We start from the raw sequence: 22,392 nt of genomic DNA, 5'->3' as shown, positions 1-22,392 counted from the left end.
TTTGAAATAGAGCTAGTTCTGGTGCGTTTCTGAAAGAGCTGGCTGAATCCAAGTGAATAGAAGGGTGCAAGGTACAGTCATAATTTCATGTTCTGGGAACTTTGGTGGCCTTCCAACTGGTTTCATTAGAACCAGAATCCCTGGCAAATATGGCTGGGGCTACATTTTCTGGGCACATTAGTCAGGCCCTACAGAAGTGACACCTGATGGCCAGCAGTGGCCTCTGTGTCTCTCATATTCCCTCCACCTTCTATGACAGAGGTCAGATAATGTGTGTGTGTGTGTGTGTGTGTGTGTGTGTGATTTCTTAAACTGCTCATTGGATTCTCCAATAAATATTAACATACATTAATTAAGGACATATTGCCTTCAATGGTCAAAGGAAGACTGGTGCCAAAAAACTGCAGGAAATGAGCAACATGTGTGTGAGCGCCTGCTCAAGTGTGAGAGCCCAGAGCCGGGTCAAACCAAAGCTGTTACAAGGTGTGTGAGCGCCTGCTCAAGTGTGAGAGCCCAGAGTCAGGTCAAACCAAAGCTGTTACAAGGAAGGGTGCGCTCTTACCCTTGTCCTCAAAATGAGTCATTTGATGTTTTCTGTGTGCTAGCCTCCCTCAAAGGGTGGCTGTTGAGGACCCATGAGGGGGTAGTGGAGAGGTCGGTAACATAAAGAGGCCAGTGTAACACGAAGTGAGAAATACGAGGACAGGACACCCAGGGGCACACAGGAGTCGAGGGGGCCTTGGCCCAGGCTACCAGCCTCCTCCCGGAGATACCACCTGCACTGAATTCTGAAGGCTGGGCAGAAGCTGGCCCAATAAAGAAGGCAGGGCCGAGTCTAGGGTTGATATTGCTGCAAGCAAAATCACAGGGATTTGGAGGATTACAGTAAAAGTAGGTAAGCATTTTCATCAAGCTGGCTCCCGAGGGAGCAATGATTAATAAGCACGAGACAGATTCTTTGGAAAATGTTAAACAAACCTGCTGCCACCTCCAAAAAGGAACACATAAATCGATTTGAAAGGATCTATGTTTGCACTTGTGATTAAAGCAGGCCAACCTTTTCCTGGGTGGCTTTTCTGTTTCCATTTTGTTATTCATGAAATCTTTCATTTCCCATCACATCCCTTTGAGGTTCTAGTGAATTGAACAGTAGGCCCAGAAAAGCCCATTTGCCTGTAATCCCTGCCTCCTAGAAAATGAATTTATGAAATTTTTAGGTATTTGTGCAGCTACCAGAAAAAGAAATCTCAAACCTGGAGAAATGGAAAGAAGAGGAACCTGGAGACTCAAGGCATGCATTCTCAATACTCTTGTGTCTGCCAGGTTATTACACCAGCACACGCCAAATACAAATGTAAGCCTTGTTTCTGCCATGGTTTCCATGACCTTCTAGAACCATCTGGAGTTCTACCACACTTAAGTGGATAAGAAAATGGGTGCCTTAACTTACTGTCTGGAGACATAGGGATACATCGACACATTCTCAAATCACACGTGCAAACTCAGTAGTGTCCAAAGAGTTAAAGCATGACTGTCCTCTCAGCCCATAGTAAGTATATTCTAAAGGTTCCTTTATGTCATTAGTGAGAACCAGTAGGCTAGGAAAACACACTCACAGAGCATTTGAGGAATAAAGATTTATATAAACAGGAAAGGATGTTAGAATAAATGCTTTCAGTTAAGTATGAAACTGATTATAGGGCAATAAAACTGTCATACTTGGGATTATCTTTTCTATTAAAGAGAAACCATTTGTATCTCTATGGACAAAAAACTCATTTGCTCAGTTGTCTATAAAGTACCATTTAACTTGATATTCTGTTCTCTAATTAAGAGGAAATAGTGAAAATTTGGGGGGTGATGGATATAGTTATTACCTTGATCACGGTGCTGGTTTCATGGGCAATGTACCTGTGACAATACAGTTTAAATATGTGCGTATATTTTATATCAATTATGCTTCAATAAAGCTGTTAAAGAGAAAGAGAAAAAATAATAAGCCAAACAAAGAAACATTCCTCTATAATGTTAGACAATTCTCCAGTCTGATAGAAAAGGATGTGATCATTCTCCTTTATTTCCAAATTTTGGATAATTTTTATTAACACCAATTAAAACAACTGATTCTAGAATAAAAGAGATTTAGGTTTTGGTCACTTGCCAGTTGTGTGACCCTGGCAAAAATATTTAAACCTTCCGAAAGCTCAGGCTTTCTATATGGAAAAAAAAAAATGAAGATTAAAAATAGCCTCCTATATAACTAAGATTGAAGGAAATAATACATGTGGAATGCTTAGCAAAATACCTAGTACATATTATATTGAGGACTAGTCAGTGTTCACTGTTTTTAGTTACTGTTTCTAAGGAAGAAAGGGCTTCCCTGGTGGCTCAGTAAAGAATCTGCCTGCAATGCAGGAGACCAGGGTTTGATCCCTGGATCGGGAAGATCCCCTGGAGAAGGAAATGGCAACCCACTCCAGTATAGCTGAGGAGCCTGAATGAGATAATAAAGTGGATAGAATACAGGCCAAGAATGAGGCACCAAGAGTACTAAGAACTCCATCATCTTGACCACGGCACCTCCCTTTACCTTACGTCTCACTTCTCACCTGTGGACTAGGAGAAGAATAGATGAGCACCCAAGTTGGATCTAACCCTTAAGTAGAACTCACCAGGCCTTGGGCCAAATCCTGATGGAAGTCTAGCTTCTTCTCATCCTGGAGCTACTCACAGCTCTTGGAACTATTGGTCCCCAAGGCTGTGTAACCCAGTGGTCAAGGGGAAAGACTCTGGATTCAGGCTCTCTGGCTTCAGATCTCAACTCTGCTACTTTCCAGCTATGGAACCCTGGGCCTTTCACTCAATCCCTCTGTTCCTTGGCTCCAAGCACCCTCCTCACAGAGTTGGTTATTGCCCTGCATCTCAACATGGCTGGGCAGATGCTCGGCGCTCAGTGGCCCTTGCCTTATTATTAGAGCCTTTGCATGAGTGGCTGGGCAGCCAAGGGTCCTGGGTGTGTCAGCAGAACTGATGGGCATTGTTGACCTTCTCAGAGGGATGAGGCTTGAAGACATTTTTATATGCAGAACAATTTCCCTTTGGGCTGTCATTCAGTAACAGCTACAAAGGTATATATTTGTGTTACTAACACACATTGACGGCTGCATATACAGTCTAATGACATGGAAGTTCTGGTGATCGTGCACAGCCCGGCACTGGAGGGAAGGTGTTGACACTGTGCAGGGCCCAGGCAGGCAGGCTTCAGGGTGAGCTGGCCAGGCTTTGCCCCCGCTGACTGGCAGGGATCCCTAAGCAGGATGTGCCTCGTGCTCCCACAGAGCCCACAGATGGCTTCCCACCTGCTTTAGGCCAGATGACTTCTCCTTGGTTTTGGAGTACTGCTCTGCCCAGGGCTGCTAGAAGATGCATCTCCAGAGGCTCCTCCCCCAGGCACTGCGGGCCTGCCATGAGATCCTGGGTCCCTTTCACCAGCTTTTTACACAGTGTCCGCAGCTTCTGCTGCTCAGACAGCCCCCACCTCCTGCCATACAAAGAGCTGCCCCTGTATAGCCCCGCAAAGCTCGCCTCAGTTAGACAGAGTCTCAGAAATGCCTGCCGAGTCTTCGTGCCCTTCATCCAGGCAAAGGCTTTTGCCCATGACTAACTGGGGTGGGAGTCCGAAAGCCCAGCTCCCTGGCCTCAAGGCAGCACATAATCTCAGGCTGGTTTTACACTTTGTGGCTCCCTGCAAAATGAGCCTGTCTTGCATGATGTCTTCTCCTTCTTCAGCCTACTTCCTCTATTCTCTCCCAGGTATCTGCTGAGACTCTTCCCCAGGAGAGTCTTGTACACAGATTCTTGGCTCAGGGTTGGCTCCTGGGAGGAATCAGTCCAGGACCACCTCCTTTCTCCCTGCTGTCACCAGTATAGAAGTGTCTTTCTGCCCAGAACTTGTGGGGCCCCTATGGAGAAGGGTCCAACTTTTTTTATTTTTCTGTTTTATACTGGAATATAGCCAATGAACAGTGTTGTGATGGTTTCAGGTCAACAGCAAAGGGACTCAGCCATGCATATACATGTATCCATTCTCCCCCAAACTCCTCTCCCATCCAGGCTGCCACATAACATTGTGCAGAGTTCCCTGTGCTATGCAGTAGGTCCCTGTTGGTTATACATTTTAAATGTAGCAGTGTATACATGTGGAGTCCAACTTTGAAGTTCCTACAAAGTCAGGGCTTGTTTTGAGCAAGGGACCACCCTGAGCGACTGGTTTTGTAAGCACCGTGAGAGGCTTCCCTGGAGGCTCAGATGGTAAAGAATCCACCTGCAATGCAGGAGACACAGGTTCAATCCCTGGGTTGGGAAGATCCCCTGGAGGAGGGCATGACAACCCACTCCAGTATTCTTGCCTGGAGAATCCCATGGACAGAGGAGCCTGGTGGGCTGCAGTCCATGGGACTGCAGAGAGTCAGGCATGACTGCATGACTAACCCTTGGGTGCAGGAGGAGAAGCAGGCTGGGAGGCTTGGAGTCGCAGTGGGTGAAGAGCGCAGCATTCAGAACCCTCCAGGGGTCATACGATGTGTTCTTAAGGCAAGATGCCTTCTGCTCAGACCTGTATCACTGGGAGTTTTTTCTCATGCATGGGGAGGCCCAGAGCCTCAGGAGCTTCTCCCCAAACAGGTGCAGCCTGCTCTGAGCCTCACTGATGTCTGCACAGTTTGTTCAGCTTCCTCCTTGAATTCAGCCACAGCAGGGGGTCTGGGCATCCTACTGTTTCTTCATTTGAAGTGAGGGGATGGCTAAGACGTGGTGGGACTCCTCAGCCCAGCCATCTGCCAACTAAGGGTCCCTGAAGTGACCTCAGGGAAGGCCACGCCCTACAGCAAGGGAAAGACCTGGAAGTTTGCTGGGTTGAGTTTGCCAGATCACACATCCCCAGGGGCCCTTGGGTTAATGCAATGACTGTGAGCACCACCCTGCCAGGTTTCCAAACGCTGGATGGTCTCACAAGGACTTTTTGGTGCTGGGAAGCACTTCTAAGTGATACTTGCTCCCCTGGCCACAGATGACACCTTTAATCTCGGCGACCGTCTTTCGTGTATATTTAGAGGAGCAAGTAACTCCCTGATCAAGATCGAGGCTGGGTGGGGGAGGGTCGATGAGTTAGGGGTAAGCTAGTCTCAGTTTCTGAAACAGTAACATGATTAACACACACACACACCTTTCCTCTGCCTTCTCAAGGAATGGAAGTACACTGAGGTCAGCTGTTCCTCTTTGTAACACAGTCACTAGGGGTCTGTACAATGTCTGGAAATAGGAGATGAATAGTGACAGTTTCTCAGACTCAACAAAGCTAGCAGAGTGATAATGCTAATGAAGTACAGCTCATTGAAAAACTGAGTAGGAAATGTCATGTGGCAGCCTGGAAGGGAGGGGAGTCTGGGGGGAAATCGATTCCTGTATAGGTTTGGCTGAATCCTTTCACTATTCACCTGAAACTGTTATAACATTGTTATCCAGCTATACCCCAATACAAAATAAAAAGTAAAAAAAAAGAAAAAGACTGAGTAGGCAAGTCTACCTTTCTTATGATTTAATAGAGGGATTTTAAGGAATAGAAAGGAGAAATTCAGGTCCTGCAGTCATCAAAAATGTTTCTGTGTTCTTGAGCATAATTAAAAATTCTGGGCTGCTTTTCTTTTGTGTGATATGGCTTTGATAGATTTCGTCTTCATTTAATTATTTTAAATAAGGATATTATGCACAGAACAACAAGACTATATTATAGAAATAATATTAAAAATAAATATATGTAAACAAAAATATATGAAAAGGGATCCCACTAAATTCAGAATTGATAATAACTCGATCGGAGACATTACATAGAAAAACCTTTCTTCATAGGTAATGTAAGAGTAAAACCAACATTACAAAGGGAGAATATATAAAGTAGAACAGATGGATTTAGGCAGGCCTGTTATTGGCAAAGCTACAAGCTGCTTGCAGACAGATTAAAGCCATCTTAGGGAGGATGAGATTTGAGTTGCTTTTCAACACCCAAGAGTTCTCTGAGGGAGCATTAAAACCAGAACTGGGTATCTCTAAGAAATAGTGATGGTCAGAATTGAGACAAGACTACAGTCAAAATAGTTTGTTAGTAGTTTAAACCTTCATGAATATCTGTGAGTCTATCACCCATTACGAAGCACAGTTAACTAACCTACATGTTTTATTTTATATAAATTAATAGAGAAAGAATGAATTATTCCACAAAGAATGTTCAAAAAAGGGATTGTTTGGAAAACATATGAAATTAGAGTTTTAACTGTTTCTATATACACTCTAACATAAATTTAAGCTAGATTAAAAAGTTAAAAATAACCACTAAGAAAGACTGAAAGAAAATGAATATTTGACTGTTATTAGAATATTTAAATAGCTTGTAAATAAAAAAATTGAAGAGATCATCAGTTTAAAAGTATACATTGATAAGACTTTATAGGAAGCAGTTTTGGTAATATGTCTCAAGTGTCTGTGAGACATTTATTTGTTTATTTTGACCTGTAAATCCACTCCCAGAAATCCATTATCAGGAAATAATCCAAGAAGTAGATAAAGTTTCTATGTAAATATGTTCATGACAGTCTAACTTATAACAGGAAAAAAAGAAAACAAAAGTAAAGAGTATTAAATATCTAGGGATAAGCCCAATGAATCATAGCACATTTATATGATGAAGCACAGTATATAGTCTTTTAAAATATCTGAGAAACATTTAATGATTACTGAAAGTTTTCAAAATATAATTAATAAAAGAAAAAACAGGGTGATATATATAATTATATTCTAACTGAAAGGTAAACTTATTTATATACATACACACATATATGTCGATTCTAAATAGTTCAATGGTTCTCAAATTTCCTGCAGTTAGAATCACCCAAACAGATTTAATATATCCTCCTGTCTAGATCCATTCTCAGAGATTCTCATTGAATTGCTCTGCAGTGTTCCCTAGACATCTAGATTTTTTTTAAGTTCTATAGGAGACTAATGTGCCTCCCACCCACCTCATATTTGAGAAACTAAAAAAAAAAAAAAAAACCACTCCTTTTCACTAAGCATACCAGAAGAGAGCACTCCACTTTCCAAAGCAAAAGAAATTCATCAGGTGGCAGCTACAAATTTCATGGTATAGTGCCCATGGCACAACTCACCTATTCTATATTAAGAAAACTACCAAAACTTGGAAATAAGACAAGAAATTGGATACAAGTCTAAGCGACTCACCTAAGGATTACTTACTTCTCTTTGTATGACTTTCTATTAACTTCTGATCAGGCTCCAGACCCTGTGAAGATCAGCTTGGAGATTTTTGTGTGCTAAAGATTTAAATGATTTCTGTCTAGTATAAAAGCTACAGTTTTACTGCCCTATAAGATATAAACCAGTTTGTATCTAATTTAGCAATCTCAATCCAGCATTATTAAATATGAATTATCTGTGAACAAGCTTTTTTATCTAGTTGCTTCCCTCATTAATGAATTAAATAAATCTGTTTTTTAAACCTGAAAGCAAATGGATTTTTAGAAAATTGTTTATTAAGCTCTGATATTTATTTATTTATGTCCGTACCATACCACATGTGGGGTCTCAGTTCCCCGAGTAGGAATCAGACCTGCACCTCCTGCCTTGGCAGTGCAAATCGTAACCACTGGACCTCCAGGAAAATCCCTAAATAAATATTTGGCATATTTTTACTCTATACTTTCATGAGAGTTGTGTTTTTAACTTTTTGGAATTTTGCATTGGATTTATCTGTGATCAAACACAGATTCAATGATAGAAGTGAACACTGGAAATACATTGAGTGGGGATTTAATCCGGCATAAATATCTTAGCACTTGGGCACAGGAAGCTTCTTTCTCTCTGATGTTCTCAGTATGTGCCAAAAAAACCCCTAGGCCCTCTGCCCACAAGATTTAATCCAAAGTGCTTTTTTTTTTTTTGCATTGATTGATTTTATTTTTAAACTTTACATAATTGTATTAGTTTTGCCAAATATCAAAGTGAATCTGCCACAGGTATACATGTGTTCCCCATCCTGAACCCTCCTCCCTCCTCCCTCCCCATACCATCCCTCTGGGTCATCCCACTGCACTAGCCCCAAGCATCCAGTATCGTGCATCGAACCTGGACTGGCAACTCGTTTCTTACATGATATTTTACATGTTTCAATGTCATTTTAAACCCACTCCATATTCATGTTGTTGTTGTGTTGTGTTGCGTTTTTTAGTCACTAAGTCATGACTGACCCTTTTGCAATCCCATGGACTGTAGTCCGCCAGGCTCCTCTGTCCATGGGATTTCCCAGGCAAGAATACTGGATTGGGTTGCCATGCCGTCCTCCAGGGGATCTTCCCGACCCACGGATTGAACCTGCATCTCCTGCATTGCAGGTGGATTCTTTACCACTGGGTCAGCTGGGAAGTCCATATTAATGTTAGGGAATGCCAAATCAAGTCATCTAAGAAACCAGATTTATACTCTGGTGACTTGTTCTAAGCACCTGGAGATTTGAGTAAATCTCATACTACAAATCAGTCTTTGGTTCCCAAAGACTTATACAATCACATCAGAGACCCTTCACTATCTCTTGGAGTCCTTCTGCATTTAGCTGAGATTTCTGATGCTCTGGCCAGAATTTTTTATTTTTTGTTCACACTCTGTCTGTCAAGTACTTAATGATCTGGAAAATGCTAGACTGTAAGCCAGGAGCTTTGCTATTTAAAGAAACCCTAAAGTAAATTCATTTCTAGAACAAGTAATTTTCCATGAGTTTCTTAGTTTAATTGCCTAGTAGGTTGTTCCATGATGGGTGTGCTTGGAGTGGGCTTGAGTTTGAAGGTGCTGGCTGCTTCAAGAGACAGAGCTCTTATATAAGGCCAACAAAAAAATATATTATCTCTATTAGAGGTGAAAATTATATAGTCCAAGGGCAAATGCCTGTATTGTTTGATGGGAAATTATCAACAAAACTAAGAAATAACCATTAAGTTGGCATTTTTGGTTCTCTTACCTCCATAAAGTGGACTTTGCTAATGAAACAACTCCTTCCTGGGAGCTTGTCCACTTAGGAAATATTTTCCTGGTTTCTACCCACCTCCTATCCTTTAACACAGAGAAGCAGATGGTGTTGCTGATCAATGACTCCCAGTTGCCATGGCACAAAGACCCCACTCTTGAGAAGGGCCTGGCCTTGCAGCATCACCATCGTAAATTAACCTTGACTTCCCTTATACAGCCGAAGAACACAGGTTTGAAAAGAAATTTTACACATCGCCTAATCCAGTGTCCTCTCTCTTAATTGAATCCATCCACCATGGGCTACCACCCTTTCCCTGAGTATTTCCAAGAAAAGGAATTCGATCCGTCCAAGATGTCACACTCAGACCTTAGACTCCAAGGTTCTTTACTGAGCCAAACTCTCTTTTCCTATAACTTCCCCCCAGCGCTGGTGGTTTTGTTCCTTGGAGTCCATTGCACATTGTCTTCTGACGATTATTTGTAGATAGTCACAGCCTCCAGTAGTTAGAACTTGTGGGTCTCTTCTGACACGACTTTGAAACTAGATATTGTGTTAGAAAGAAAAAAAGATTCAGGATGAAGTGTTCTCTTCATACAAATATTATCAGAAAAAAGACACAACCCTCACAACCCTAGATGGACAACCTGTTCTACCCGTGCATATCCCAACTTTCTGTTCTTCGGGACACTCCAATAAGTACCTTGCATGAAAAGCTTAATCCAGGAGATTGCCAAAACATTCTAGTGGGAGGATTCACATGACCTTGTAATCAGACCATACCAGTGATTCTCAAAGTGTGTTCCCTGAACCATCAGTAGCAGTATCACCTAGGAGTCTCTTACAAATTATCAGGTCCTATTCCAGAGTTACTTACTACCTCAGCAAGCTGTTTTTGCAGGCTCTTCAGGTGAGAATCTGTGGGCAAGGGAATTACCTAACCATAGCAGAATTAAGAACCAAATTCCAACCTTAGGCCAATGGCACATTCTGGACTGAGAAAGTATATATGTGTGCAAGTGTGCATACACATACACACACACTTTATGTTATGTGGGATATTAGTGCCTGTATTTCTAGCCAGTTCCTATATCTTGAACACTATCCACCAATGAAAAAGCATCGCTAACATCCATTATGTTAATTAGCAGGGCTCCCAGTAGATCCCAGGTGAAGGATACTGAAGCACTTGGAAGAGCTGTTTCAGGAAGGTGGGCCTCCGGGGTTCACCAAGACCATCATCACGTTTCTTCCTTGTAACCATCACGTTTTGTTCTGCTTTCTTCTCTCCCAGCTAAACACCCTCATGCCTTCCTTCATCCTTAGTATAATATGATTTCAAAGCTCTTGACCCCCTTGTACTCCTCCCAAGTTCAAGCTAACCACAAAGTGGTGAGTATGAATTCTGATAGATATCACTTGGTTTTTGGACTCCTTGATTCCAGGGAAAGGAGGCCTGGCAGTGGAGCAATGGCAGGTGAGGTCTCCAGGCGTGACCCTGAGCGAGCTTTCGGAGCGTCCACTGAGTTCAGGATGTCTCTCGTTTTAGGACAAAAAAAAAGCTGGGCCTCTGTACTCCTGTGCCAGCAGGTTGCCAGCTGTGGGTCTGCCCAGAAGGACCTGGGGACTTGCAGGTGATCAAGCAGATCAGGTGAAGCCACATTAGGGTGGCTTTACAGAGAGGGTCACGTGCACGAGTCAGGAGTGAAACAGAAATAGGGGGTGACCACATGGAAACAATGGCGGGAAGTCACAGGGAGGCAAGCAGAGCCCCAGTAGCATCTGCAACTGAAGGCAAGGTGTCAGGAGACAGAACATACCGCGGCTTCCTTCCAACTGCTGATTAGTCATGTGGGCACAGGAAGAATTTTTTCCAATGAGAATGAGGGTCTTTCTGCCTGGTCCTGGCTTCTATCTGTTCATGTGCTCCTGAGTGAAATCATTTTATTTAGGGCATTTTGTTTTTCATGTGGCCAAGTATTAGTCTTACATGGATATTGTCCTTCCCTTGGAAACCAAGCCAGATACCTTGTAATACAACATTTTAATCAGTTCCTTCTGAAGGCAAGATGGAGGAGGAGACCTGAAAGCAAAGAATTCCAGCTCAAGCTCCTACAGCCACCCTTTAGAGGAAGCCGTTCCTCTCCAGCTGCAGGCTGGGTGTGGCTGCACTAACCTGTGTACTCGGCAAATACTGGTTAGATGCACGAACCAGTTACTGTAGTTTGCTTTGACTATGATCAGGGTGAATGAGATGAGATTCAGTTCTGCCTTTCCCTCTCTCCTGGTCAGTGATTCCTCCCAGCGTGGCTCCCACGTAAACAGTCAGAAACTGTTGCATAATACAAACCTCATTGCTAAATACCCATCTGACCACATTTGCAAAACAGAGAAAGGAAACATTGGCATTTTTGAAAGGGGAAATTTAGGCATAATCAGTGTTGGTTGTGGCTGGCTGCCTTGTTGCAATTAAGAGATGCCAAAGCTGGCTGCATTGAAATGCCAGGCCACCCCTGACCCAAGTCCCTAAAAAACAAAAACCAAGCCAAATCTGCCTGTCAGCCATGATGTCATTAATCCCAGAATAGACCAGGAAGGGGCTCATTTGGGAAGTTAGACTTCCCTTATCAAAGGAAACCAGATCAGGACTGTATCCATATAACCAGATGTACAAACATAGAGTCACATTTAGGAACAGTGTGGGATGCAATGGTTTGGAAGATAAATAAACCCAGCTTAAAAAGAACTGGGCTCTAATGGTAGTCAGTGCCGTCCTTCAGAAACACTCAGGGGCACAATGACACTTCTGCAAGCTGATTGAGATATTTGTCACTTGAGATGGTTCTTAAGTCAAATTCTCCTATAAGGAGTGTATCCATGGTATTTAACCCAGCACATATTATGCTATCAATTGAGAACATGGTGGGGAGAAGCAAAGACTGCTGTTTCAGATCAAGATGACCTCCTAAATGCTGGACAGCCATGCGCTTGGATTTCTAGATGGTTTTATCATAGAACTATCAGACCATTGAGTACTTGCAGGACCCTTCAGCCTTACATGATACTGCACATGGATCCTCCAATTCTGGACACATACGAAGGACCTGTGGTTTTGCCAAAAATACAGATTCTGAGACCTGGCAGTCTGGTGGTTAATACTTTGCTTTCCAGTGGGAGTGCAGGTTCAATCCCAGGTCAGGGAGCTAACCCCACATGCCCCAGGGGCAAAATAACAAAACATAAAATAGAAGCAATATTATAACAAGTGCAACAAAGACTTTAAAATTGGTACACCTTAAAAAAAAATTTTTTTAATGCATATGCCAGCCCCACCTTCATAGATCCTGTTCCATAGCTGGTGTGACTGGAAATTTGTATTTCAGTAAGCGAGTAAAATGTTTTAGATGCAAGGAGAGCTCAGACCATGCTACCGAGAAGCCCTAAGTCACTTGTGACTTATCTGTGAACCACATAATGGACATATGATAGTAAGTCAGTTCATTCATGGGCCACTTATTCTTTATGTTTGAAAGATACTCTTTTCATTCAACTAAGACATTTATTAAAACCAGTAGTGAAAAGAGGTTAAATTTCATGCACAAGAATGTTCAAAACAGAGTAACAGGGAGCCAAATGTAGTCCACACTTTGAAGAACTTAAACAGCCATGGATCCAACAGACTTAACAAATGGCCATTTTTAACAGTAGAACTGCAAACAGAATCTTGTTGCCTGTCATCTGCTGAAATTATTCTTTGCTCTGGTCCTGAGTTTAGCATTAAGACCTGTATTTGCATTATCATCATTTTCTGAAGAAGAAGAATTTATCAGGACCGTCCATAGAGTCTCCAGTATGCAAAATCCCCAACTTTCTTTTTTGAGTTCTAATGATCTTAAATGATAAGTCTTAACCTTATAGACTCTATTGTTTGGGAAGATGAAAAGTCTCCAGTGCGCTTTTTCTTGTAAGCATCTTCTCTGTGCATTCTGAATGACATAATCTCATTGAAATCAGCCAGTTTGTCCACTTCCAAGGCCAAGACTCTGTTGTGAAATATTTAGAACCATGGCCCCATGGAGCTTTAAGCTTTTGGGGAAGCAAATGCTGCTGGAAGTCTTCAGGTTGTGTAGACAGAGTAGAGTGAAGTAATGCATCCAGTCTGAGTGGAGGGACAGGCAGGGTCAGGCTCCAGAGGTGGGGCTCTCGGTCTCTTCCACTGCAGCTCTGTGATCTTGGTTGGTTATCAACTGGCACATCATTCATGCTTAGTGTGAAGATGATGTGTTTAGGGCAGCACGTCTCAAACTTTTCATGCTTGGTGATCTTCTATGGCAGATGATCTGATTCTCTAGGTCTGGGTGGAGCCTAAGATTCTGCATCTTCAAGCTCCCAGGAGAAGCTGATGCTGCTGGTCTGGGGACCACACTTGGAGTAGCAAAGGTTTGGGGGACCCTATTATAAACCCCATATAAAGTTTAATGTAAAGTTCCTGGCCTGATTTCTATCACTTATTAAATTCTCAATAAATGACTATTATTACATCTAATATTTTGACAAAAGAGTTATGTGACATATAATGTTGGATAATTGCAGCTGATTTATCTTAATCAAGAAAGGCTGCTTCAAACCTAGGCTTAATTCAGATAATTCAGAATAAATAATGCTCCCACTGTGCTTTAGGAATCTTAGAGACTTGTCTCAGCAGCAATAACTGTGCTCACCATTCTCTTAGAGTGAGCATTTTAGATCTTGTAGCTGCATTAACCTCAAGGAGAAATTTCAACTGGGAAAATAATAGCACTGGGCCTATCCTTGATAACATTCTTGTACCATCACAGTTGGGAAAAGAGACCTGCCTCCAACCGTACCAAGTACTGGTCTCTTCTGGAGGGGAGGAGGAAAGCCCAGAGTAACAGAAGGCTGCCCCACTGTTAGCCTCTGAGTCATGAGCCAAGTGAGAGCGCCCACAACTTGGATGTGTGATACTGGTTTGTTCTTGTTTTTGTAGCTCTTTGGGTTTATTTACTGTTTGCTGAAGATGAGATGGATAGGGTAAGATATATATTCCCTCCTTTGAGTTTGACCTAATTTGTGCAACATAAATAACATAATGGAATGGGGTACACAGGTACAATACTATTCTTTAACACTGATAAGAGCTGCAGTCCACCATGAAAATGTAGCCATTGGGCAGGGTCTATATGTATGATAACACAGCTGCAAAATAGAAAAAGCAAATATGGACTGAAATATAAGAAGGAAAGAATAAAACAATCGCTCCTATGCAGAATGTGAATACACAGGAATCAATAGATCAAGTTGACTAAGGATTTCAGAGAGTTTGAATAACACACCTTCCTTTTCAGTTCCATCTGATGGGGGTAGGTAGCTAGATAGTGTCAAATACAGAATAGACCTTCTTTTCAAACACAAATTAAACATTCTCAGAAGTTGACCATATGTTAGGGTGCAAAGAAAATCTCAGCAAATTTCAAAAAGCAAGAATTGTATGGATTGTCTTCATTGATCATAATGAACGTAAAATTAGAAATTACGCAAAAATATTTAATTTAAATTTTAAAATCAAATTTTCAAATAACTCTTGAGTTATAAAAGAAATTAAAACTGAGATCTGAAAGTATTTAGAAATAAATAACAAAGACCATTCTATATGTCAAAACATGTAGAAAAGGGCCACAATAACACACAGGACAATTTATAGCAATAAGAAGTGTACTGTACCAAAAATAAGAAAAAATGTAAAATGAATCTTTTGTCAAGTCAAGAAGATATAAAAGGAACAGTGTAGTAACACATCTTAGGAAGAAAATAAGTAAAATAAGAATAAAGGTAAGGGGAAAAAGAATTGGAGATTAAAAACATAAGTAGAGATGATAAATAATATCAAAGTTGGAATATATGTGAGATACACCTGTCAGTCGGAGAAGGCAATGGCACCCCACTCCAGTACTCTTGCCTGGAAAATCCCATGGACGGAGGAGCCTGGTAGGCTGCTGTCTATGGGGTCGCACAGAGTCGGACATGCCTGAAGCGACTTAGCAGCAGCAGCAGCAGCAGCATACCTGTCAGTGAGTGTGAGTGAGTGAAAGTTGCTCAGTCCTGTCCGACTCTTTGCGACCCCATGGACTATACAGTCCATGGAATTCTCCAGGCCAGAATACTGGAGTGGGTAGCCTTTCCCTTCTCAGGGGATCTTCCCAACCCAGGGATTGAACCCAGGTCTTCCACTTTGCAGGCAAATTCTTTACCAGCTTAGCCACAAGGGAAGCCCAGTTTCCTTAAAAATCTAAAACTAGAGTTACCATATGATTGAGCAATCCCTCCACTGGGCATATACTCAGAAAAGAAAAAAATTCTTATTTGAAAAATTAACTGCATTCCAATATTCATATATATATATATGTGTGTATATATATACATATATATATATGAAGTATTACTCAAGCCATAAAAAACAGTGAAATAATGTCATCTGCAGCAACATGGATGGACTTAGAGATGATCACATTAGGTGAAGTAAGTCAGACAAAGACAAATATCCTATGATATCACTTCTATGTGGAACCTAAAAAAATAATGATACAAAGAAACTTCTTTTAAAAAAACAGAAACAGACTCGCAGACATAGAAAACAAGCTAATAGTTACCAAAGGGGTAAGGGGAGAGGAATAAATTACGAATTTGAGATTAACAGATACACACTGCTGTATATTAAATAGATAAACAAGCACCCTGTGGCTCAGCTGGTAAAGCATCCGCCTGCAATGCGGGAGACCAGGGTTCGATCCCTGGGTTGGGAAGATTCCCTGGAGAAGGGAACGGCTGCCCACTCCAGTATTCTGGCCTGGCAGGAGCTGCAGGAGAAGAGAGACATGTCCTATAGAAGCTTCATTCAAACGATTAGCAGTGTGTGGAGACACAAAGATGTCGGATTCAGCTTTCTGTAATAATTCAGCCAATGGATATTGGTGTATATAGGTCTTTTTTTTTTTTTTTTTTTATGAAAGTGTGAAACATGAAGAGAAATAGATGTTAGCTCAAGGTACACTCTCTTACACTTTCTCCATGACATTCCTGCCCTGTGGCACTTGGACTGATAGCTGGTGTCCCCAGGATAATGGCCATCCATGTCTCTGTCAACCTTGTACATCAAAGCCACACATCTACATATCCATACTCACCCACGCTTCTTGAGTCCTAACCCCGTATTTGAGTCCAGACCCTATACTGAGAAAGCAGTCTTAACCTAACTCATGTAAGTAAGTAAGCCCGTTCATGACAGAGAAAGGGTTTTCTCTAGAGCCTACCTGTCCTGTGTCCAGTGTGGGTCTCAAATAGACTTGCATGCAGAAGGAGAATGAGAACTTCTCAAACTACATTTGATGGCAGTGGGTAACTGCAGCCAGCCCACTCTCTACTGAGTACCTCAACGGCGGCAAATCCTCAAGACATCTCTGTCTCCAACACAAACCAGTGCTGCAGCTGAGGCTAGGAACCTTGTTCCACAGCTGGTCGTGAAAGCTAGGAGTCTTTATGAGGGCTGTGTGCCCATCCCAGATTAATCACACAAATTAATCGGACTTGCAGTCCCAAAACTCTTGTCAGTCAAAGGCAAATTCACTTTCATATTAGTATTTCACTCCATGCATCATTTCTTGTTTCAAAATGTGGTCCAGGAGGCACGAACCCCATCACAGGAAGCTCCATCGCAAAGCTCCAGAGCCACAGACAAACAGAAAAACACACACACCCTGTATCTGTATATGGCATATATATGGTGCCCATGGGCAAGAACTGCTTTAAGGATTTCTGTTTAACTTTATTTAGCCTAGGGATTAGCAACTGTTTTCTGTAGAAGAGCAGAGAGTAAATATTTTCACTTTTGAGAGCCCTGTTGCCTCTGGCAACCACTCAGCTCTGTCAAAGTGACCTAAAAGGACCATGAAGGTTGGGGAACAAATGAGTGTGGAAGCGCTCCAGCAAAGCTTAGTTTACGGACCCTGACACTTGACATATACAAGATATTTTTCTTCTTTGAGTCTTTTTAACCATCTTAAAATGTAAAAAGCATCCTTCACTTACAGCCAGAATAAAAGCTGTCAGCAATCTGGATTTGGCCATGCTTTCCGGAAGCCCCTGGTTGAGTCCACTGTTTCTCCAGCTCTAAACAACCACAAGGCCTTGCCCACCCCACCTGGGGACACTTATTAACATTCCGGGGGAGTGTTCTGAGGAGCAGAGCTACTCGAAGTGCCTTCCGTGTACCAACACCACCAGCATCTCCAGGTTGCTCGTTAGAAATGCAGAATCTGGGACCCTACCTCTAACTGACTCAGAGTCTCTGAGAGTGAGAACCAGCAATTTGTTTCAACAAGGTTTATGGTGAGTCTAATGCCCATTGAGGTTTTAGAGGTACCGCCCTGGATCACATCTGGAAAATCGTTATCTTGGAAGCATCAAATGCCACCTAAGGGTGTCAGAATGGTCCATTTGTTCGTTCAACAAGTCATTTAACGTGAATTGAACACCTACTAGGGACCAGACCCTTTGATAAACACTAGTGATCTGAGCTAATTAATAGGATACTGTTGGGCCTTTAATGGACTGGGAGAGAGACTTTACATCAGAGCCCCAGGGAACAGATTTGAGAGGCTCTGCTTCTAATTTCCTCACTTACTAAACAGGCTTTGCTGGCTGAGGCCACACTAGCAGCTTGGGCAACACCCAAGATGGAAAGTGAAGTAAAGTGAAGTCGCTCAGTCGTGTCCAACTCTTTGCGACCCGTGGACTGTAGCCCACCAAGCTCCTCCATCCATGGGATTCTCCAGGCAAGAATACTGGAGTGGGTTGCCATTTCCTTCTCCAGGGGATCTTCGCAAACCAGGGGTCGAACCCAGGTCTCCCACATTGCAGGCAGACGCTTTAACCTCTGCGCCACCAGGGAAGTCCTTAAATATAAGAATACAGTCTCTCAGAAAACCTCCTATAGAGACACAGAATTTCAGATCCAAGTACTAACATCAAAGATTTCAAAGGGAGGAAAGGAAGCCAGGTTGAAAGAAGAAGGGGGAGGAGGCGGGAGAGGGGGTGAAAAGGGTGGCCTTATAGACATCTGCCACCTACAGATACCCAGGTGTTATGGGACTTTACCCTGGGCCTCCAGAGAAGGGAGGACTGGAACTCGGCCCTACCAGAAATCAGAACCAGAATTTGTGTTCTCTGCCAAGAGGAGGTGATCAGTCTCCAATCCTCAGCTCATGCTGAGGGCCCTTCGACCAGATTCCTGCGTCCAGGACTGGGGGACTAGAAAAATGCGGAAGGATAGGAAGGGTTAAGGAGAGGAAAGAGAGAGGGAAGGGGAGAGAGGTCAATAAAGTCTCTTGTTCCTTGCTGGTAGGAGCACTCTGGCCAGTTGTCCACATCAGGAGGAGACCAGGGACAAAAGGGTCCCAGTTGCAGCTGCTGGGTCTGGTCCATTAGCAGGCAAGCTGGCCCCTGAGTACCCCAAGATGGAGATTATGTGCTAATCTGAGTGAAGTGCTGCGTGTCAGTTCAGTTCAGTTCAGTCGCTCAGTCATGTCCGACTCTTTGCGACCCCATGAATCACAGCATGCCAGGCCTCCCTGTCCATCACCATCTCCCGGAGTTCACTCAAACTCACGTCCATCGAGTCAGTGATGCCATCTAGCCATCTCATCCTCTGTCGTCCCCTTCTCCTCCTGCCCCCAATCCCTCCCAGCATCAGAGTCTTTTCCAATGAGTCAACTCTTCGCATAAGGTGCCCAAAGTACTGGAGTTTCAGCTTTAGCATCATTCCTTCCAAAGAACACCCAGAGTTGATCTCCTTTAGAATGGACTGGTTGGATCTCCTTGCAGTCCAAGGGACTCTAAGAGTCTTCTCCAACACCACAGTTCAAACGCATCAATTCTTTGGTGCTCAGCTTTCTTCACAGTCCAACTCTCACATCCATACATGACCACTGGAAAAACCATAGCCTTGACTAGACGGACCTTTGTTGGCAACGTAATGTCTCTGCTTTTCAATATGCTATCTAGGTTGGTCATAACTTTTCTTCCGAGGAGTAAGTGTCTTTTAATTTCATGGCTGCAATAAATGCCACTTCACTATTAACATTCTTTCAGCTACTGAAATTACTGCTAATTGATATCATTATGCTTCTTCTGGTGCTGCCTCTTAGAATCTAATATGCATGGGTTTGGGGGGTGTGGGGGTGATTTATCAAATACCAACAATAAATGTCCCAACAGAAGATCTGGAGGTTCATTCCATGCTTTCGTTCCCCCTATTCTTACCAGGAGAGTGGACACTGCTGTCTCAGCTTTGAAATACTATGCACCTGAGATCTGTCAGATGCATCACCAACCCCCCAATCACAGACATACCCCCACTCTTTAGAGCAAGACAAGAGCTGGGAGCACCAGGGAATGGGGATCGTGAAAGTGATTAAAAAAAAAAAAAAAGGTGTCTATCACACGGTTTTGCTGCCACTGTGCCAAGTGCCCGTTCGCCAGGTCCCTATAGGTGACCATGAGCTTGAGCTTAGTGGTCCCTGCAGCTGTTCTTCAAGTGCTGAGAATAGCAACTTTAAGAGGAGATTGCCAAGGAAACACGAGACGCACGCGCGCGTGTGTGTGATGCTACAGATCTGAAAGCACACGGACCTCTGCCTTCTAACAAACTGGTCTATTTAAAGGAAAGTTAGGTTTCTTTCTACCTCCACCAAGGCAGCAGAAATACAAAGATGAGAACAGGGGAGAAGGTGCTCTTGTTTGTCTCCACGTGGAAATCCTTTGGGAGGTGCTGCTTGGAGACTGGAGACTCAGGCCCTGTGCTGGTTCCCCGGGTTTCAGGCTTCCGTGGGTGCTCAGCACTGCGTGCAACGTGCCTCCTGCCCAGCCATCAGCAAAGGAAAGCTAATTAAGAAACACTAGACTGGTTCTACTTTTGGCAAAGGCTACAGGTTTATCGTGAAGGTGCAAGCCTTTCTGATGACTAAGCTCCCACATCCTTACAAATGAGGTTGATCAGAACTTCCTATAATATATGCCCCTCCCCAATAGCCAAAAAGACTGGTATTATTTGCCCGGTTGAGAAAGCTGGGGCTCAGAGACATTGATAAACTTGCCCAGAGTTACCCAGCAGCTGAGTGCCAGAATCAACAGTCCACCTCGGCCTTTCTGATATCACAGCTACAACCTACGATGTACTCAGTGTTTCCACTAGGTCACCACTTTATCCTGGAGAGCAGACCCCAGCCACAGAGGATCACAGGAATTTTGTTTCTGCTCATCTCAAGGTTCAGGAGTGGTTTGGTATAAAAATTGCTTCCAATTTCTGTTTCCTAGATCCCTAATTTCTAAAATGGAGACTTACGCTAAAACGCAAAGCATTTACAACTCTACATCATAAGAACTTACTCTGGTGACTAATATGGAGGAGGAAGCGGGGAGGGGAAGCAAGGGGCCGATTGGCTTTGGAGGGAGCACTCTGGTTATCTGTAATTTGCACAACACAGGATTTCAAGAGTATAACCAGAAAAATGCACAGGTCACGTTTCACCACCAATGACCCATTCTTCTTTGGAAAAATTCCTATGCACCCCCCACATCAGCCCTCTAGACAATCTGTGATAATAACTGAAAGACACTATAGATTTTCTGTCTTTTGCTTCTGAATACAATAGAATATCTCAAAAGTCCATGCTGTATTATTCCATTTGTATAAAATTCTAGGAAATGCAAACTAATTTATAGTGACAGAAGGCAGATAAACCATTGTCTTGTCACCGTGAGGAAGGTGGGGGACGCAGGGTACAGTGTAATGGAGTGAGTGGGTGGGTAGGATTACAAAAGGCCTGAGAGGAAACTTCTGGGGGTGATGGATATGTTTATTTTCTTAATTGGATCATGGTTTCCTTGGGAGCATGTTTCAAGATGTCTCAAATTGTGTACTTCAAAGATGTGGGATTTATTGTATGCCAATTATGCCTCACTAAAGCTGATAAGAATAAAATAAAAATAAACAAGTGCAAGGTTAAATGAATTCTAACCCGGAGCCACATTCTTCCATTCCAAACGTGGGTGGTGTGTATCTTTAAGAATGCTTCATGAGTAGACGGGTATCTAGCTCCACTGTAAAGTAGGCAGAGAGGGACTCACGTGGCTTTTGGAGAAGCAGCTTAATCTCGTGCCCTCCTCTCTGAGCACCGCTTCCAACTCAGAAGATTGCTGAGGCATGGAGACAGAGAGCGTGGACCATTTAGAGCTTCCGCTAGTTGGGCACAACAGCGTGTATACATAGAAACACTCATATGGTCAAACCTTTTTCTTTCCAGGCTCCGTGGCCAACCCGTCCCTGACGCCCCGACCCAGGCGCCACGCCCGCCCACACCGCTACCATGGCTGAGGACGCGGACATGCGCAATGAGCTGGAGGAGATGCAGCGGAGAGCTGACCAGCTGGCCGATGAGGTGATAGAACCCAGCCCCGGGAAGCAAGCAAGAGATGGGCAGCCACGTAGTCTATTTTAGTCAGGCTGCGGTGGGGAAAGAGCTTCTTCTCGTGTTTCAGAAGAAGCAGCATTGATTTCCTATATACCTAAGGCCTCTGCAGACAGGAATGGGTTGGTTATAAAACTTACATGCAGATCAGTGACTGAGCCCAAACTCCCAACTTGTGAAAATCTAGAGAAGTCACGATGCTTTGAGAAAAGCAATGTCTCTGGATGTCTTACAGCCAGTGGTGTGCAGGAAATGGCTCACTTCTGAAAGCTGGTTGTTACATTGTCCAGAACTTTGCAAGCTGGTATTAAAATTGAATTATATAAACTGAAATGAAATAGATTCTATTAAAATCAAAGGTAATAAATGCTTAAATCTCATCACATCCTAATGATTTTACTACAATCTATGCTTTCAAAGTTCTTGGCATGTGCAGTATCTGTAGTGTGAGGATATAATCTACCAGCATGTGACCGATGAACCTTCCCAAGTTCACCTTTAGTGACACCACGGTGCACTTAGAAATCAGAGAGGGAAAAAATATTTAGACCATGGAATCTGCAAACACTACAAATCAGGACTTGACCTATTGTTTTGTTGATCCTCTAGACTTAAGAAAGTGGAAAAATATTAATAACAGATTAAATTTTGAAGGATGAACATCCACAGCCATTACACTATAAAACACACACACACACACACACACACACACAAACAATTGAGCAAATCTTCCAGTATTTGAAAACTATGATTGTCTTCAAC

At 43.0% G+C, this 22,392-nt stretch overlaps 1 protein-coding gene across 1 annotated transcript in view; it reads left to right on the top strand.

The window, feature by feature from the left end:
- The window catches only part of SNAP25 (synaptosomal-associated protein, 25kDa), an 83,821-nt gene that overhangs the window by 29,665 nt on the left and 31,764 nt on the right, over positions 1 to 22,392 (top strand). Inside the window, exon 2 of the mRNA XM_010834219.1 lies at positions 21,466 to 21,600. Coding sequence (XP_010832521.1) covers positions 21,529 to 21,600 — 72 coding nt within the window. The 5' untranslated portion in view covers positions 21,466 to 21,528. The remainder of the gene's footprint in view (positions 1 to 21,465; positions 21,601 to 22,392) is intronic.

The sequence above is a fragment of the Bison bison genome, unplaced genomic scaffold (genome assembly GCF_000754665.1).
Source record: "Bison bison bison isolate TAMUID 2011002044 unplaced genomic scaffold, Bison_UMD1.0 scf7180017864030, whole genome shotgun sequence".
Classification (NCBI taxonomy): Eukaryota; Metazoa; Chordata; class Mammalia; order Artiodactyla; family Bovidae; genus Bison; species Bison bison.
The sequence above is the reverse complement of the archived record's forward strand: the minus strand, read 5'-3'. Positions and strand labels throughout refer to the sequence as shown.